Genomic DNA, 18830 nt, shown 5'->3' with positions numbered 1-18830 from the left:
TGTTTTAACTTTAAGCCTTATGTAATTTGACCGGGTGAGTTATATAATCATACAGATGTCAGGAATAGGGAAATTAGCTATGGAGACCAAAATGTTTTTTTTACAGCAGGCTGTGAACATGTTTGTTTCTAACGTTAGTGTGATATTTTAAGGTGGGGGTCTGTGAGGAACCAAAGTTTTTGCTGCTTTCATTTCAGCTTAAATTTTCAGTCCTGGAGGTTGCTGCTTGCTTGCTTCACTTTGATCACGAGAAACAGAAAAAAAAAATTGTGACATTGCAAGATACGGCATTCGTGCTGCATTCATGTGGTGTCAAACCAATCTGAAAAACAATTCCTGGCTGGGAAAAATCCAGTGAACAGCTCCTTAAATCGGAACGTTAACACAGTGAGAGAGGACATTCCTTTAGCTGCAGTCTGGGCTCTCTGAAGGCTTTCTAGTTTTATTTGTTACTGGCAGAGATTATCTTTTCCCTCTGGATTCATAATGTTTGGTTTGGTTGACATTGTTCTTCTTTGTCTTGAGTTTCTGTCATAGTAGCTGCTCAAAGTTTGTTTTCTGCCCCAGAGTTTAATAACTTTGAATGACAGAGTACCAGAGGTATCAGAGGTGTTGTAAAAGCTTGCAGATTAACTCTAACTAAATTACTAAACCACATAATTTCCTTTTTTCTTTCTTTCGTTTCTTTTTCATTTGCTTGCAGTAAAGTGTTCTTGTGTCTTTGTTCTTTTACTGTTTGCAGTGAGCAGCGTCCCTGCCTCTCACTGGCCTGACGCTGTGTGTGTTGTGTGCTGCAGAGGATGGGACATGAGGGAGGACAGGTGACTGGAGAAGGGTGGATTCACAACTTTGTTTTTCACTGATTTTTAGAAACAAGAAGGACGAAGGAGTTCCAGTATGGCTGGGTCTTGTTCACGAGTTGAGGGTAGAATGGAGCTTGAGAGGGACAGCTGTAAGACAAAGCTCTCCATTTATCTGTCCATCTACGTTCCAACCCTCACCTCTGGTCCTGAGCTTTAGGTAGTGACCGAAATGAGAATGAGATAGTGGAAACAAGCGGCTGAAATTAAGTTTCCTCTGCAGGGTGTCTCAAAGAGAGACAGGGTGAGAAACTCAGACATCCGGAGGGAGCTCGGAGGAGAACACTGAAGGGAGCCAGCTGAGGTGGTTCAGGTCTCCTCCACGTCCAACTGATAAGAGGCTCTGGAAGACCCACAACACACTGGAGAGAAGATAAAGGGACGACTGGAATACCCTGCTTATACAGTCATGGAGAAAAATATTAGACTATTGTTTTCTTCATGTATTGTTCATTTTAAAACCTGGCACAACTAAAGGTCCATTTGTTTGGGCAAATATAATAATAACATCAAAAATAGCTGATAAGAGTTTAATTTAAGAGCTGATATCTTGACAATTTCCATGGTTTTCTTGATAATAACCAAAAACATGAAGAAAACCATGAAAAATGTCTAGATATCAGCTCTTAAATTAAACTCTTATCAGCTATTTTTGTTGTTATCATTATATTTGTCCAAACAAATGTACCTTTAGTTGTACCAGGCATTTGATTAACAAGAAAGCAAGGAGAAAACAGGGGTGGTCTAATAATTTTTTTCCATGACTGTATTGTACAAGTTGTATTTTTGTTTCGCTCTATGTATGTATTTAAGTCTTAAAATGGAATAACACATTTATTCTCTCTCACACTCAAACACAGAAAGACACACAATTGATACCAGAAGAGCTCCAGAGTGACAGAGTATTAAATGACTTCACTGTATGTTTTATTTCTCTTGCAGAAAGAGAGAAACAGAGTGGTGCAGCTCCACTGTGAGTCTTTTATTCTGTGTGAATAAACATGTAGTCGGTCACAAAGTGCCAGCCGCTCCCTGACTTTCATTCCATGCCAGCACTTTGAAACCTGCCCAGCCTTTAAATGGAAACGGGACAAAGTGCTCAAAACACATTTCTATCTCCTCTTTAATCAGTATTACAACCACCTGCAGAAATACAATCTGGAGGCATATTTTGGGTCGCAGCTCACAGTTTTCCTCGGAGGGTCTGGGTGGCATTAGAGCAGGACTCACACATAAACATGAGCAAAACATGTGGTGAAAACACAGCGTCAGGCCAGTGAGAGGCAGGGACGCTGCTCACTGCAAACAGTAAAAGAACAAAGACACTGGAACACTTTACTGCAAGCAAATGAAAAAGAAACAAGAAAGAAAGAAAACAGGAAATTATGTGGTTTAGTAATTTAGTTAAAGTTAATCTGCAAGCTTTTACAACACCTCTGATACCTCTGGTACTCTGTCACTCAAAGTTATTAAACTCTGGGGCAGAAAACAAACTTTGAGCAGCTTCTGTGACAGAAACTCAAGACGAAGAAGAACAGTGTCAACCGAATAAAAATAAAAACTAGAAAGCCCTCAGAGAGCCCAAACTGCAGCTAAAGGAATGTCCTCTCTCACTGTGGTAATGTTCTGATTTAACCCTTAATAGGGCACTCATCGAAATACTTGCACTGCAAATTATTTGTTCCTTACCAAGATAAAAGAACTTAATATATAATTAAGATAAAATATCTTGTTTTAAGAGTTAATTTCTCATTTTAAGCATTCAACATGCTTATTTTTAGATTTAACAATCTTAATTTAAGTGAAATTATCTGTCCATGTAGCAAGATCATTTCCCTCAGATTTAGTGTTTTTATCTTGTTTTAGACACACCTTTTTTGCAATGTGGTCATTGAAAATTTCAACCCTAAAGTGTTATTGGAGGATATGACAAGACTTTTACTTTTGTAACAAATGAAGGTCAATTGAGTCATTATTATTATTATTATTATTATTATTACACTGATTGGTCAGGTGCCATGGTGTCACTATCTGTGTTTGGGAGAAATCTTTGTGGTTCTACGACCTCACTGAGAGGCATTGGAACCCCATTTTGGATGTCCACTGAAGTTACCAAATATGGTTCTTTGCCATATAAAGGGTTAAGGAGGTGTTCACAGAAATGTTCCCAGCCAGGAATTGTTTTTCGGATTGTTTTGACACTGAGTGAATGCAGCACAAATAGCACTATCTTTAAAATATGATGAAAAAAAAACTGCTGAGAAACAAAATCATGATTTCCTTGACAAGGGTCTTTACTATAAAAAGACAATTACAGAAAGCAAAAAGATTGAACAGCTATTACTAAAAGAAATACAGTAGTGAAATATTTAGTTATTAAAATTGTTTTGTATTTCTATGTGATTATATCACATTTGAAACATTCTGATTGTACAGGTTAATGTTTGAGTGGGAAATGACATGAATGTGGCATCATTTAATGTTTAGGTTAAAGTATTTTAATTCAGACACATTATGTTTTTTTATTACTATACTTTCCATTCATACTAATGTAGCCAAAGTTTAGCCGACAACTAAATGTCATGCAACATTTAACAGAAATTCCAAAAAAACTACAAAATAAAATGCAAATTACTGTGCGTTTCCATCCACTGCTGTGAGGTAAATTTTAGGAGCTGGGTCACTGAGATTAAACACTTGGTGGCACTTATCATTTAACCTTTGCAGAAAAATAGATTATGAAATTATAACAGCGCTTGTCAAACCTAAAATTAATTTTAAAATCTTTAGGAAATATTATGTAAAAATGACATTTACGTTTGTTTCTAAGAATATTAGTCTCTTCATCGCTTCACACTCATCTGATTATTTCATCTGCTTCTGTTTTTCATCTCTTAAGTGGAGGTTTAAGTCACAGGCTTCAGTTTACGCCATTATTTTTTATCACATTTTGCTTTTATTAATGCATCAACCTTTCCACTACAGCCAAACTTAAAAACTACTGAGAGATATTTGGACTTTTCTTTGTATCTACAGCAACTGAAAATGATCATAAAACAAGTGGAAAGCTTGGTGCACTGATAAGCTAGCAAATAAAGATGAAATAAGATGATTTATACTAACAAATAATAATTAATTAACTACATCAAGACATCATCTTGTGATGAACAGTGAGTGGAGATAATTTCCTCCCAGAGTGGCTGGACATAATCCTAACAGATCTACAATAGTGAGTGGTTTTAAAGAGACTTTCAGCAGAATGAGAGGAAAAACAAATCAGTAGATTGTCTCACGATGAGTTAACAAGCAGCAACGACCACAAAGACAAAGGAGACTTTGTCAGATTGGAGCAATAAAGAGACAGAGAGGTGAAGTGGGAGAGAGAAAGAGAGGGAGGAGGAGCAGAGCCCCATGAAGTCTTCAGGAGATGACAGGAAGAAATGACTCCAGCTGAGGTCAGGGTCGACAGAAAGCTGTCGTCCTGATTCATGACAGTGTGAGAATGAAATACACGGGCACACACACACACACACATCACAGGTTATTTGGTGTAATGCTTGGGTAAATTAAATTGAGTCTGTTTTATAATGCATTAAAAACTCCTTGCAGTCCTTCATGTGTACTTTTTTCTTTAATGATATCGATGTTCTGCAGATTTCACCTGTGGATTAAAAGACCTGTCACTCAGTTCAGGTTGCTGCTCTGATTAAATCATTATATCTCGACTTGTGTGTGACCAGTTCATCGCTCTGTTAAAAGGTAAATAAAAATAAAAGCAGTTTGCTGCTACAGTCAGCCTGCCAGTGACTCAAAAGAGCTCATTAATTACTTTCAGCCAGCAGCAGCTCAGTTCAGCTCTCCTCCAGGTTCCCACCAGCTGGACAGTACACACACACACACACACACACACACACACACACTCACACACACACACACACACACACACACACAAACATCATCCTCAGAGGAATTTGAGGCTGGCATCCTGACCTGCCCAGACTCACTCTGTGGACCAACTCCAGCTCTCTGACTGATGACTGTGATTATCTGCTCAGCTCCCCCCACTCTGTGTGTGTGTGTGTTGTTTTGGGAACTCGCTCCCAGATTGCTTTCTGTGTTTGAGGTCTGGCTGATTTCCAGGAGCCCACACTGTCCATCTGCCAGACTCTACTGTCCTCACATTCCTATACTGTCTATACTGTACGTGTGTGTGTGTGTGTGTGTGTGTGTGTGTGTGTGTGTGTGTGTAGGCAGGGGCTGACTCCCCCCTGCTGGGCACCAAATGTCACATTTATAAATCCACCATTAACCAACTGAGAACCACTGACTCGAAATAAATTCATTCTTGGAAAAAAAGCTAAAAGGGCACTCAGCCTTTCACAGACCTCCGGCAAGGCCAAATGCCCCATTTCATGATGTGAGAAATCTGCTGAGAGATCTGCTTGTTTGCTCACATACACTCCAAAATTTAGTGGGTTCTTCCTCTGCCCGTGCTTCATCCTTTCACCAAATTTCATCCGAATGTAGCCAGAAGTTTTTTTATGTAATGTAATGTAATGTAGTGATGGTAACAAATCGACTTCTTTCAGTATAAAAACATGTTTCTTTAGTTTGGCTGAAGCTACAGGTTTTAATAATCTGAGTTAAATAAAATCAAGTGTCTATCTATCAAAGTTATGTTGCTTTCAGGTAAACCTGGTAGTGCATTCTGTCCTCCATCATTTAATCCCCAGCAGATCATCCCTGCGGCTGGTTGGGAGGTAGAAACCATCATCAAATTATTAACACCTGACTCCAATTTGGGTCTTGGCAAATAAACACTGAAGGTTACTGCCATCAGTTTCACCTAGCAGGAGGTTCAGGAGGCTGGGAGGAAAAGTTCTCTTGTCTACTTTATATGAAAAACAGGATCAGGTGAGTGATGCTCCACTGAAATGTTAAATATGTAACTTTTCAACAGCAGAATGACGACACATATGAAATATATTTTGTTGTGTTGTGCACTTACATTATCTGAAAGGATTCGATCAATCCATTCTCCTTGACCGGTTATCTGAACTCAGGTTGCAGAGGCGGGGCACACCTGGACAGGTCTCCAGGCTCTCTCAGAGCTGACACATGGAGACAGACAACCATTCACGCTCTCATTCACTCCTACAGGCACTTTAAAGTCAGAGGGCTCAGAGAGAAGCCACGCTGACATGCAACATGCAAACTCCACACAGAAGAGCTGCAAGACGGATTCAAACCTGTGACCCTCTGACTGTGAGGTAAAAGTGCTAAGCTATGTTTAATTTATCCTGTAAGTTGGCTAAAGCTTGGTTGTGGTAAAACTGTTATTGAGCCCTGTTGAGATTTTTGAAAAGCTTCTTTATGAGGCTAAAGAGCAGATTTGTTCTGATTTGTTTCACTTGGCACACTGTTGTTCAGATGCTCAGAACAGCCTTACACCCCTTTCACACAGCATCTGCCTCATGCAGAAGTAGACGAGTGTCAGCCTCTTCTAGAGAACTCCACTTCCATCTGTTGCATCCAGGTCCTTGCCCTCTGCAAGAGGAAGCTGAACAGAAAGCAAACAATTTGGTTTTGTTCTCATCACATCAAAGAAAGTCCTTCCAGTTCTTTGGGCTAACAGTAGGAGGAGCCTCCCTTTCCTGCAGCCCTTACCCCGCTTCTGTCTGGTTGAGGCTTTCAGGCTGGCAAGTAAGTATACATCCCAGACATAGACTGTATGAATAATGGACGTAGTGACCGTGACGTCACCGGTTGGTTTGTGGCCCGTTTGCGGCATCGACTTCAGCGTTACACTCGTCGCCATCTTGTTTCCGATACAGGGAGCAGACCATATCTGGACTGTGGAGGAGCGAGAGGGATCTGATCACTGACTACAGCCTCTCTACACCTCAACCTGACTGAGAGAAGCTGCTGCTAATTCATGTTAGCATTAACTGGAGCATTAACTGGGATGTTAGTTTTGGCCCAAAAAAAAAATGTACGTTACTTACCTGAGAAAAATGAGCAGGGACTCCTTGGAGTGTCTGTTAGTCCAACCAAACGCTGAACAAGACATTTTTACTGAACAAAACGTTCAAATAAACTGTCATTAAGTGAAAATACAGTGAAAGGGTCAAAGTTATGACACCAAACCAGTGAACATCTTTTTTTTTATATCCATAGAACGTTAAATATAACTTTGACACGTTGCCGTGGATACGCATTGTTCTGCTTCTCTCCTGATGACGGCTCGCCTTGTTAGCAACCTGTCATTCAAAGGTAGCCACGCCCCAAATCATGTCCTTTATCTTCTATTTTCTTCTAAATGGGGCAATTGTCCTAACAAAAAATCTGAGTTAATAAATCAAGCGAGAAGTTTTCTCATTTTGTACTGAAATGAATGGACCCAAATGCTTTTGCAGCCGCCGTCCGCGCCCCCTGCTGGAATTTTTCGGTTGAATGCAGCTTAGGGTACTTCTTGGTTTGCCTCCCTGCTCAGACCCGGAGGTTGCTGCCTCAGCCCGCCTAATCCCAGACAAGGTCAGTGCGGCTGCTTATCTCGAGTTGAGCAGAGATGTATGGCACAAACACTCTTTCTACATACTGTTTAAATGTTCTTGATGTTCTCACAAAAACATGCATTGATCCTGCTCGCGCCTATTGGGGGGAGAGGAACCGGTGGGAATAACGTGATCCTCCCATGCGCTACGGGGAATCAAGAAGCGGCCTGCTAACTCCGCATGCCACCCTGCGGGAGGAAGCATGTGGCAAGTTCAGGGCTCTCCGTCGAGGTAGCGCCCAGGATTATAAAATGGGACAAACTGGGTGATAAATAAAAATGGGTTTCAAAATCTTGGGATAAAAATAAAAAAAATCTCATGTCCTATTAACAGACTCTTACCATTACCCACACATCAAAAAACAGATTTGAATGAACTACACAAAATCAAATCCTTGGCAGTGATTATTCCCATGCCGACACTGTTGCAGACAGCCAAGAGGCCATCACAAATAGTTGAAATGACAAGGTTTTGACCAGCAGAGGGGTTTGTGAGCACATGAAGCATTTTTAGTGCGTTTGAATAATGGACCCAGTGGACTGGCAGACATCTTTGACTTGACCCCTCATGGGTCAAACCTGACTTCCCTCCACATCTCAAAACAAACATTATGGCATATACCAACTATTCTACAAATGTCATGCTTTTCTCAGAAAGTGCACAATTTGCTCTAATAGGGGAGCTAATCTGCTGTACCAAAACCACTCACTTTGACGAGCAAGTCATTCAGATCCCAAAGTCACTGATGCTGCAGAATTTTTGGCACATTGTAAGCAAACATGGAAAGCTAAACTTGCTGAACGGAGTAGTTCTAAGAAACCATGCCATGAAATTTTTCAGCACATCCTGCATGACTGCAAATTTGAAATACAGTAAAAATTCAGTCAGAAAATATCCATTAGGGAGGCAGAACACATTTGTAGTCAGTATAAAGCTCCATAGGTTTTTTTTCCCTTAAAGTCCAGTTTCAATAGCGTCCACTCCCAAGAAGTGAAAAAGTTTAATTCAGAAAGTTCAGTTAATTCCTCCTGAAACAGGCAGCTCAGGGTCAAATAGGATGTATCGATTAAATAAAACACATTAGAGCCTGAATCTCTGAACAAACCACAAAGCTTTGATGAAAAATTATAAAAACATTTTATTAAAACAGAGTTTCTCCACAGATTGTGATCCAGCTAAAAATAAAGTGCATGTCAAATGTCCACTTGTAAAAAGTCAAAGTTGTCCTCAGGGGTTGTCCGTCAGAGAGGACGACATCGTCTTAATGATTGACGACTTCAGCTGAGGGACGAGGCTGATCTTCATCACCTTACTGCTGGAGTACTTGGTCTTCACCGCCTGCAGGGGGACAAAGGGTTTTAAGCTTCATGCAACTCAAAAACCACAAGTCAGAGTTTTGTCGTTCAGCTCACCTGGAATTTCGACTTCCCCTCGTTCACCATCACAACATTTTTGGCGAGGTGCTGCATGATCGGCCTCAGGTGGGCCGCGTCGTATGTGGAATAGTGCTGCTGTGTGGGAGACTGAGACCAGAAAAAAAATAAAAAGAAACAGACTGAACATACTAGGGATGCACCAATTGCAATTTTCTGGCCGATCGCCGATTTTTAAAAAGCCTAATCTGCCGATTCTGGCCGATAGATTTTTATATTTATTTTTTATAACTCCCAGCATACACCTTCAATGTTTCAATTTGATTTTATTGAAAAATAGTATTTTTCTTTAACAAATAAAGGAAATTACAATGTCTGAGGTAGTTGATAAAATATTGAACTTAAAATAGCAATAATTTACAGGAGACATTTAAAGGACTGCAACCGTAAATAAAGTGTCCTGAGTTTTTGGTATCGTCATACTGCATCAAGAACAAATGCTGCAGCAAATGGCTATCCTTTGCTCTCCTTCAACAATGTAAAAGTTCCACACCGACAACATGATTAGTTGTCGTGCAGAAGTACGTGTACGTGCAGACTAACTTTCAGACCTTTGCGGAGGTAGATTAGATCTCTAGATAAGATCGGTTTGACGCAAAAGAATCGGCTGATCGCCGATCCCGCAAAATTAAGGAAATCAGCACAGATCGATCGGCGCACCCCTAGAACATATGAATTCCTTCATGCCAGCAGACTCACCCAGGGCAGCCCTTCCAGCAGTAGCTGGGAGAGACACAGCGACGCTGCGGCGATCTCAGAGGGTCGATAGTGAACCATGTCGTAGTCAAGGAGGGTCAGCTCCATCAGGTACTTGGCCAGCGTGTGTCGCTCTACGTCAGACTGAGACAAACATCCACAACTCTGATGGAAAAATCCTCAAATACTTGTGTACACAATCTGACCAATCCTGCAAATAAATCCCAGCTTTAAGCAGTTTCCTTCATTTATTGATCATAATCGGGTAATAAGTAGAAACCTAAAAGAAAGAACCGACATGGCTTCTCCCAGCATAAACATTTTACACCATGACTTTAGTCAAAGAGAAAGCCACTCTAACTCTGTTACTGCTCAGCTGGTATTCAACAAACTGGCAAATAAAATTGCAAAGATTAAACTTGATTCTGCACAGCTCTAATGCTTTATGAGAAGCAACAACAAGCAGGGAAATTAATGCTCAGCCAACTTCTGTTTAAACCAAAAGGGATTTAGTCTAAAATACCTGTAGCAAGAATTGGCTGCTGATCTGCCAGAAGACAAACGTGCCGTTTTATTTAAGAGATGATCAATGTGGTCAGAATTAGTCTGTTAATTTCACATGTTGAAATTTAAACACGTTTTGTTGGCTGCTCTGCAATGTTTAATATTGGAATGAAAACCTGTAGTTTAACCAGGTTAAACTGAAACACTTAAACAGATACTGGGGTGCCACGACTTTGTTCCTAAAAACAAAGTCAACTCTCAACACTTTGTCAGGGTTTAAAGCCAATCATTTGTCGATTTTTATGAACGGCAGAATCTTTAGTGTTCAAAAGAAAAAGTGCAAAATCTAATCAAAGTTATGCTTCTATAGCAGGTCTACAAATTGTTCATGTGCTCATTCTGATCAAAAGTTAAATTATTGCAGAGTGAACCCATCTGGAGAGGTGTTTGATTTTACATTTATTCTGCTGAGGTGATGAACGAAGCTTGACAATAGTGAAAACTCTGTAGAACTGTTGTAAACACTCACCTCAGCCACCTTGGAGGCCCGTCTGAGGAAGTGCAGTGGAAGAGGACGTCCCAGCTCAAACTTGAGCTTCTTGAGAACCAGCTGCTCCATCTCCAGAATCTGAGACTTTGTGAAGGCGTTGTCCGTGATGTAGGCGAAGTCTCCAACCTCCGGGGCGTACATCTCCTCGTATTTACACGCCACCAGCATGGCTGTGACGCCGACTAGCTGCAGCTTCCTGCGAGAGACTTGTTGGACCTGCAGCACAGTGGAGAGAGGCGTTCTTACATCGCTCACACAGACACAAAGAGGAAAACAGAGACGCTCCTTACCTGCAGGAAACGATCCAGGACGGCCACAGTGAGGTACAGAGTCTCCTGCAGCAGCTGGAACCTGGAGTGAACCTGGACCAGCCAGTTCACCAGCAGGGCCCGCATGCGTCCTGTGATCTCATAACCCTGCATGTAGTTAGGTCGCACAGCCTGCTGCACCTGCAAACAGACAGTGATGAACATTAATGCTGCAGAGAGAGAGCAGAGAATTCAGCTGATGGAGAATAAATTACCTCCAGGACGTGTAAATAATTGTAGATATCTTTGACGTATTGAGAGCAGAGCTGCGGCAGGTCCGAGTCCTCCTCGTCCACATCCTGCACGGTGAGCAGCGCCTCAGAGAACGCCTGGCACAGCTCGTCCTCCTCCTTCATGGACACGTCGGCTGACGCCTCGGACACTGTGGGGAGCGGCTCTGCAGGTGCCAGGACCACTGGCTGCACCGCAGCAGAGGCTTTGGCTGCTCCAGTCCTCTGAGGAGAAAAGTTCATGCACTTAATTCAGAATGTTGAGTTTTAGGCTGTAGAGAATAGCTGGATTTGATCAAATAACACATGTTCAACTGCATTTTGAGAAGAGGCGCTGAAATGTTAACATTGAAACATTTGACATGTAGGGCTGCAACTAAAGTGTCATTTATTATCTGCCAATTATTTTCTCAATTGGTTAATAAAATGTAAAGTGAAAAATTTTCATCCATGTCTTGTCCCTTAAAAGCCATCTCAGTTCAAAACCTAAAGTTATTCTGTTTGACATAAATGGAAAATTTCCAGATTTGATTGATTAAAAACAGCATTTTCTGCCATTTAAGTTTGACAAAAAAATATAATTAATCTATTAACTGATCAAATAGTTCAAATGTTTGCATCTCTTGTATTTGAGTTTTGGGCTGTACAGCTGGATCCAGTTGAATAAATTAAAATTGTAGATTTAACAACAGTTTCTTAAATTGGAGAGAACTCACTCAGTTAATGACACCAACTGAAAAAAAAATCTAAATGTAGAAGTTAATCACATTTGCAGAAGTTGAAAGTTTAGTTTTGGAGTTTTAACCACATGAAGGAATGACATTTACCTTTCAATAAAAACAATTTAAATGAATGTTATTGTATAATGCATCTTCTTCAAGTTCATGCTAAATGAACAGAGGATTGTTCAAACATTACACACGTGAATGTAAAATGAGAAGCATTAATGTGCTGCAGCCTCATGTTTCTGTGAACAGGTGCAGCGCGTGTCGGTCCAGGTGTTTCAGGTAATTATCTGATTCACACGAGGCTTAATTACAGGTAAAACACGGTTACTGGAGGTACCGGACCACATGTGGAGCAGCTACTGGCCCAGACTGTAATGTTTGCTGCTACCTTGGTGTTGACCGCTGCTGCAGTAAAGTTGGTCACCTCTCTGAGAGCAACTCTCCTCAGACCTGCGGTGTTTTTACCCATCTTCACCGGGTTCTCTGCGGCTGAGGGCTGCTGAACACACAAAACACACCAAACTAAAACTCAGAAGCTTCAAAGAGCCGGAAAGTGACATTTTAGATAACTAAAGAGTCCAAACAGCTGTTAGCGAACGATGCTAGCTAGCGAAGCTAACAGCTAAAACAGCGAACTAACTTCGATTGACTCACCGCAGCCCGAACTTCCACAGTAGACATGTTTAACGTCGGCACCAGCGACACAAACTGTAAGACACGTTTGTTTGTTTGTTTGTTTGTTTGTTTTCAGCTCCGACCAGCTCGGTTTACCAACGAGACTCCGTGAACACCGACTTCTGCAGGTAAACACCACAAAGACGAGCAGCTTTCAAATAGCGCTCCGTCAAATCTGATTGGCTGCGGCTTCTGTAGGACGCTTCTGATTGGCTGACGGCCAATAAGGTCAAAGGTGCCCGGTGTTTTTAAATTTGGAAAATAATAAAGTTATAAAGGTTCCTCACCTGTTTTTGAACATCATATAGTATTAACATATATAACATATATATTAAAATATTCATAACATATTTGTTTTTCTGAAAAACAAATATGTTATGAATATTTTTTTCTGTTCAATATCTTTATGAAGTTTTTCAAGTAACAAGAACAACAAAAAATAAAATAAAGATAAATACAGATATAAAGCTGGAGAAACATGAATGGAAGGTTATGTCATGTGTTACAAAAAATAAAGCCGTACAGTTTCTGTTCCTTCGCATATATACAGCATGTCATTATGAGTAGCCAAATATAAATTACACAAAACAGCATAGACAGCCACAAAAACAAGTTTGTGTTTGGAGTTGTCTTAGACAAAAAACAACCATAACAACAAGAACCACAGGGGGTAGGCCATATCATACATAAATAAAAAATAAATTTAAAAAAAGAAACCATATATGATACATAGAGATAAGAGTGGGGGGAGTCCCCTTAGAGACAGCATCCCGTTTTGCTTACCACCACAGCAGCATCATCAAGTACATAATAACTCATGTAACCCAATATGTGTTGATCCGTACTGTATTATCTCACTTATGATCCAGCAGGCCCTTCATCATAATGGCAGTTAGTCTCGTACCAATATAAGTCAGGAATGGGGACCAGATTCTATAAAAAGCATCAGTCATACATCTGGACCTATATGTTAATTATTCCATGGGTAACATATCAAAAATAACTTTATGCCATCCAGCTATTGTGGGGGGTTTACAGTCCATCCATGAATATTTTATATATTTATTATAGTTTGATGATGGATGCATTTTATTCACCCAAATATAGATTATTTTAAAGGCACTCCAAAAGCATTAAAAAAATTAAAATAAATATTTTTTATTCCTAAGAAACATTATTATATTGAGCGAACCCCCTTACAGTTGGTTTAATTAATTATTTCATTTTATGTTTTTTTTTATTTTTATTATTCCCCCCTTTTATTTAAATATGCTGCTTGGATTTATTGTTAGATGTGTTTCACAAGATAATGCCTGTTTATGTGAAGATGTTTAATAAAAGTTGGGGAGGAAAAAAGAAAGAAGGATGGTGGAAGAAGTATTTGGAGTAAAAGTAGAAATACAGCAGCCTGAAAGTACTCCATTACAAGTTAAAGTGCTAAAAGTTTGAGCATCACAGCACCAAAAGTAAAAGTATTTGTTATTATGCAGAACATCCCGTCAGAATTATATATTATTTGGGTTTTGGACTGTCAGACTTCACCATGCCAGGTTGGCCTCTGAGAAAATGCAGATATTTTTTGCATGTTATCTCGAATAATATTGATATTATTCTATATTTGACGCCTTCACGTTTTGTATTTGTGTCTCAATTTGTATTGACAAACGTCACAATAATGTTGGAGAAAACAAATGTACCTACTGCTGGTTACTTTGCAGTGGTGTAGTACTGTACTTAAGTACAATTTTGAAATACATTGAGTATTTCCATTTATGTAGCTTTGTACTTTTGTGACATCTTGAGGCAAATATTGTACTTTTTACTCCACTATATTTAGCTGACAGCTTTAGTTACTTTTCAGGTCGAGATTTAACATGAAAAACATGATAAAGTGATTAGACATTTCTTTAAAATATTTTGTAGAATAAGTATCAGATTTTTTTTTTTTTAAATCTAGCATTTTTCCCCCAAAGGAGTATATTAAAATTCAAGCATATTGCATTTTACAAACTTTTATCACATTTATGAACCCTGAATGTTTTATTTCTCTGTATGGTCTTTTCCATAATGTTATTATACAGGGTTTTAATCAATATTAAAGATTTATGAGTCCCGGTTGTCCAGGAGGAACAGTGAATTAAACATTTTTATTAAATTAAATGTGCTCTGTGCCTGAAGTCAGAACTTTAAACCCTGCTGCTCATCATAACAATCTGAGCCTCTAAATGGCAAAAACAAGCACACAACAGTGTATTAAGTAGTTTAAATGAGCCCTATCTTGACAAAATTTGAATTCTTCTTACATAAATGCATAAATAATACTAATCTAATGATATATTTAGAAGATATAAAACTATCTGCATAACAAGTAATTTTATTTTTGATACTTTAAGTACATTTTGATGCTTTTGTACTTCAGGAAGTTTTGAATGCAGGACTTTAACTTGTAGTGGAGTAATTTCACAGTGTGGTATTAGTACTTTTACTGCAGGACAGGATCTGAATACTTCTTCCACCACGTCGGTCTGTCGTTCCAACTAAGTTGAAGTTACTCATTCATTTGGTGATTCTTTTGAGATCATCAGAACCCAAGAACAGTCATTAAAATCAAGGTCAAAATTAATTATAAGACAAATATGATGATCAAAACAGTCTCCAGAACAGAGGCACAGTGCATCTAGTACATTTAAGTGCAGCTTTGGCTGCACCATCCAGTGCATCCTTTCTCACAATGACAGAGGATCAGTTCATGGCAAGGTTTGGATGCTTTGGGAGTGAGGTCCAAAGCGGCTGCCACCCAGTTCAATCAATCAATCAGACTTTATTTGTATAGCACTTTTCATACAAGAGAAATGTAACACAAAGTGCTTCACATAAAAAAGGTTAAAAAAAAATAACAACAATAATAATAATAATAATAATAATAATAATAATAAAACATAGAAACAAGCAAACACCCACAGCCCAACCCTCCACCCCTGACCCTCCATCCCATTATAAACAAAGCACAAACTGAGGAAGCTCCATCTCAACGTGGAGCAGTGAGGAAACACTGGAGGCAGCTTAGAAATTAATAAGATAAAATAAATAAAAAATAAAGTAAGGTAAGATCAAATAAAATGAAAACAAAAGTAAATAATAATAATAATAATAATAATAATAAAAAGCAAAAAAGCTAGATAAAAAATATAAAAAATAATAAATAAATAATTAAAAAGTAAAGCATGATAAATATATCATATATATACTAATAAATAATAGCAAGTTAATAAGTAAAAAAATATTTAAAAATGGTTCAAGTAAAAGCCAAATTAAAAAGATAAGTCTTAAGTTTGCTGTTAACCATCTGAAGTGTCTCTGAGGCCCTCAGGTCTTCAGGAGGCTGTTCCACAGACGAGGACCACAGAGAGAAAACGAAGCCTCACTGTGGGGTTTCATTCTAACTTTTGGTATTATTAAAAGGCTCCCAGAAGACCTGAGGGTCCTCCAGGGTTCATAGGATAAAAGTAAATCAGATAAACGGGCTGGACTAAGACCATTAAGAGATTTATAAACCAGTTGTGTCCTTTGTCCAGCCCCAGTCAAATGGCTCTGGCATCTCTGGATCCAGGACCAATGCCTGCTTCCAACAGTTTGCCTGGTAGCATGTACGCTTGATGTGCTGCATGAGGACTGTGACGGTCCCCTGAATCGTTATTGATCATGTCCTGTGGTCTATTGCAGTAGGTACCTGGGAGGCGGAGTGCCGCTGATGATAGTTGGGAGCACCTGGAGCCTGGCGCTCTCTCTCCTTTATGCCTTTGTTGTTTTGTTTGCAGACACACAGCATCTTCTTTTCACATTACAGCTACACTCATGCATACACTCACCCACACTACTGAATTTACTGATAATCACACCTCATCGTATCTTTGGTTTATGTTTTGATTGATTTATTATTCTTTGTTGAATAGGCCTGTCACGATAACATATTTTTTAGGAAGATATATTTTCACAGAAACTATCATGATAAACGATAGTATTACACTGTCAATCAATATGTGCTGTGTGTGAGTCTGAGTGTATGTTTGTGTGCGTGCATGTCTACGTGCGTGTGTGTGCATGTTTGTGTATGTGTACATACAGATGTGTATGTAGGGAAGGGAGGGTTGTTTTTTGACATTTTTATTGTCTGTTTTTATTCTTATTTTTTGTAAAGCACTTTGTGTTGCATTTATATGTATGAAAAGCGCTATATAAATAAAGTTTGATTTGATTTGAAGTTTGATATCATTGTATCTATGTTGTTTTAATTTAATAACCATATTAGAGCATAATAAGTACATCCTTTTCCACAGCAATTCATTTTTTAAATCTCGAATTGTAACCATTGGAACTGAAATGTGGAAAAGAAATATTAAAACATCCTAGATAGAAAACATAAATTAATAAACTACAAGCAAAAAAACTAAACAAAATAGACTTTCAGGCTCTGTTAACAAAATGTGCAACTGAGATAAACCTTATGTATTATATTATTTTATTATTAAAATAACATATAAACAGCTGGAATGGCTGCCTGGGAAATATAGTTTTTTTAGGCAATTCGTGCTGCCTGTCAAACATTTGCAGCATTACTTTAAACACAACACAAAAAAGCATAAAAACTCAATATATTGAATCCAGAAAAAATCTATCATACCATTTTTATATACTGAACAAAAGTCGATAAAGTCATTATCGTGACAGGACTATTGTTAAATAAATAATTTGCCATTTGTCTGCATTTCCCAGTCTTTTGTCATGGCTTTAGAGTGGTGACAGTGGTGCCTGGGTTGGGGTGTGTGCTCTAGGGTTCTAGGCTTCTGTGTAAAGAGTTGTTTCCTGGCATCATTGACTTTTGTGCTCTCACTGGTTCAGTCGTATATCAGCACCACAAATCGCTCTAGCAGTAACCGTGATCTTTCACTGACCTCGCTTGGCATGCCTCGGAGTTCAAGGATTGGTTCATTCACCTCTGGGAATGACTTTCAGGTGTCCCAGGCAGTCTATTTTCCCTTTGCCAGCAAATGCTGATACAGTGTCACAGCCGGTGAGAGCATGAAAGACTTGTAAAGTCAAACACTGTGTTGGATTCAATGTGGCAGAGATTTCATTAACAGCTATGTAGCAGAATATTGATCCAAGACCAAAGGAAACCCACAGCTCATCAAAAGCTATCTTGCTGAATGAAGCCATAGCCAGTACTACCACATCTGTATCAGCAGTATGAATGGCTGACTTGATTCATTTAATCTGTTTCCTAGATTCCTACTGAGTAAACAGTTCTGTTAATTTAAGTCAGACTTGGGCGATATATCGTGGAAAAAAATGTATTGATATAATTTTAAATGTGATATGGATGGATATTCCAATTTTTTTCTTGCTTTATGTGTACATGCTGCCCTGACTAGATTTTGTCATATTTAGTTCTTTTGTGATGTTCGTTATTCTTTTCTCATATAAATGTATTTATTTCAGAAAAAGATGGGCCTATTTTTTTTCATAGGCTATTTTTATTTAAATTTGCACTTCATGGAGCTTTGATATAAAAAAATAAAAAAAGTTTTCCTGTTATACAGTATTTATGTTCACTTCAATAAATGTTTTCAATAAAACTACGCTATAAAAATATTGGGATATATATTGTATATCGATATTCAGCCTAAATATATCGGGATATGACTTTTGGTCCATATCGCCCAGTGCTAGTCAGACTAACCTGGTTCAGGTCAGCTAAGGGCAAGTTTGTTTTACTAAGTAAGTTGGAATAACTTCACAAAACGAAGTAAAATTTATGAGATTTTAGAATACTCAGAGTAGCCCCCAAAATGTTTAAAATCTGAAAAAAATATTTTTTATTTGGATATCTGCTTTGTGCATGTGTCTGGCAGAAGTCGTCATAATTTTATTTTGATTTAAGACACATTTTTAGAAACTTTTTAGATGTTGGTCCTTTTTAAACTATGTCTTTAAACGGGATGATGAATTTTAACCATCTGACATCTGGATATAAAGTTCTCAGTGAAACAAACTGAGCAAACGTTTTTTGTTTGCTGTGTGAAACTGTTTCATTCAGTGTTTTTATGAGTATTACTCTGCAGGTTTGTTTATTTTGAAGAGGAGGAGAGTATTACAAAACCTTCTGACAGATAACTGAAGGAAATCTAACTGGAAGAAAATGACTGCAAAGACGAAAACTCCCATGATCCCACACCACTTCACTCCTTCTTTTGTTGCTGAGCCCAAGTGGCAGAAAATCTAATTGTGCATT

At 38.7% G+C, this 18830-nt stretch overlaps 1 protein-coding gene across 3 annotated transcripts; it reads right to left on the bottom strand.

Annotated features, from left to right (window-relative positions):
• Window positions 1–8527: 8527 nt before the first annotated feature.
• On the bottom strand, window positions 8528–12677 carry ccnb2 (cyclin B2). 3 transcript variants are annotated; one of them, XM_059323818.1, is made up of 8 exons: window positions 12518–12677; window positions 12252–12362; window positions 11121–11360; window positions 10888–11046; window positions 10577–10813; window positions 9547–9687; window positions 8827–8937; window positions 8528–8752 (listed from the first exon to the last, which is right to left on the bottom strand). In XM_059323818.1, the coding sequence occupies exons 1-8, from the start codon at window positions 12542–12544 to the stop codon at window positions 8642–8644; spliced, it is 1137 nt and encodes a 378-aa protein (XP_059179801.1). In that variant the 5' UTR covers window positions 12545–12677; the 3' UTR covers window positions 8528–8641. The 3 variants fall into 3 exon arrangements, with proteins under 3 accessions (XP_059179801.1, XP_059179808.1, XP_059179817.1); XM_059323825.1 differs by having other exon boundaries at window positions 12252–12359; window positions 12518–12676; XM_059323834.1 differs by lacking the exons at window positions 12252–12362; window positions 12518–12677 and adding an exon at window positions 11963–12077.
• Between the last annotated feature and the right edge of the window lie 6153 nt (window positions 12678–18830).

This window comes from Centropristis striata, chromosome 2 (assembly GCF_030273125.1).
Source record: "Centropristis striata isolate RG_2023a ecotype Rhode Island chromosome 2, C.striata_1.0, whole genome shotgun sequence".
Lineage (NCBI taxonomy): Eukaryota > Metazoa > Chordata > Actinopteri > Perciformes > Serranidae > Centropristis > Centropristis striata.
The sequence above is the reverse complement of the archived record's forward strand: the minus strand, read 5'-3'. Positions and strand labels throughout refer to the sequence as shown.

Bases quoted from the DNA above. Each gene is read 5' to 3' on its own strand.
- ccnb2 (XM_059323818.1), bottom strand. From the start codon at position 12,544: ATGTCTACTGTGGAAGTTCGGGCTGCG. The intron at 10,814-10,887 runs GTAAGGAGCGTC...ACTGTGCTGCAG, and splicing joins TCCTGGATCGTTTCCTGCAG to GTCCAACAAGTCTCTCGCAG. The intron at 9,688-10,576 runs GTGAGTGTTTAC...TGTTTGTCTCAG, and splicing joins GGGCCTCCAAGGTGGCTGAG to TCTGACGTAGAGCGACACAC.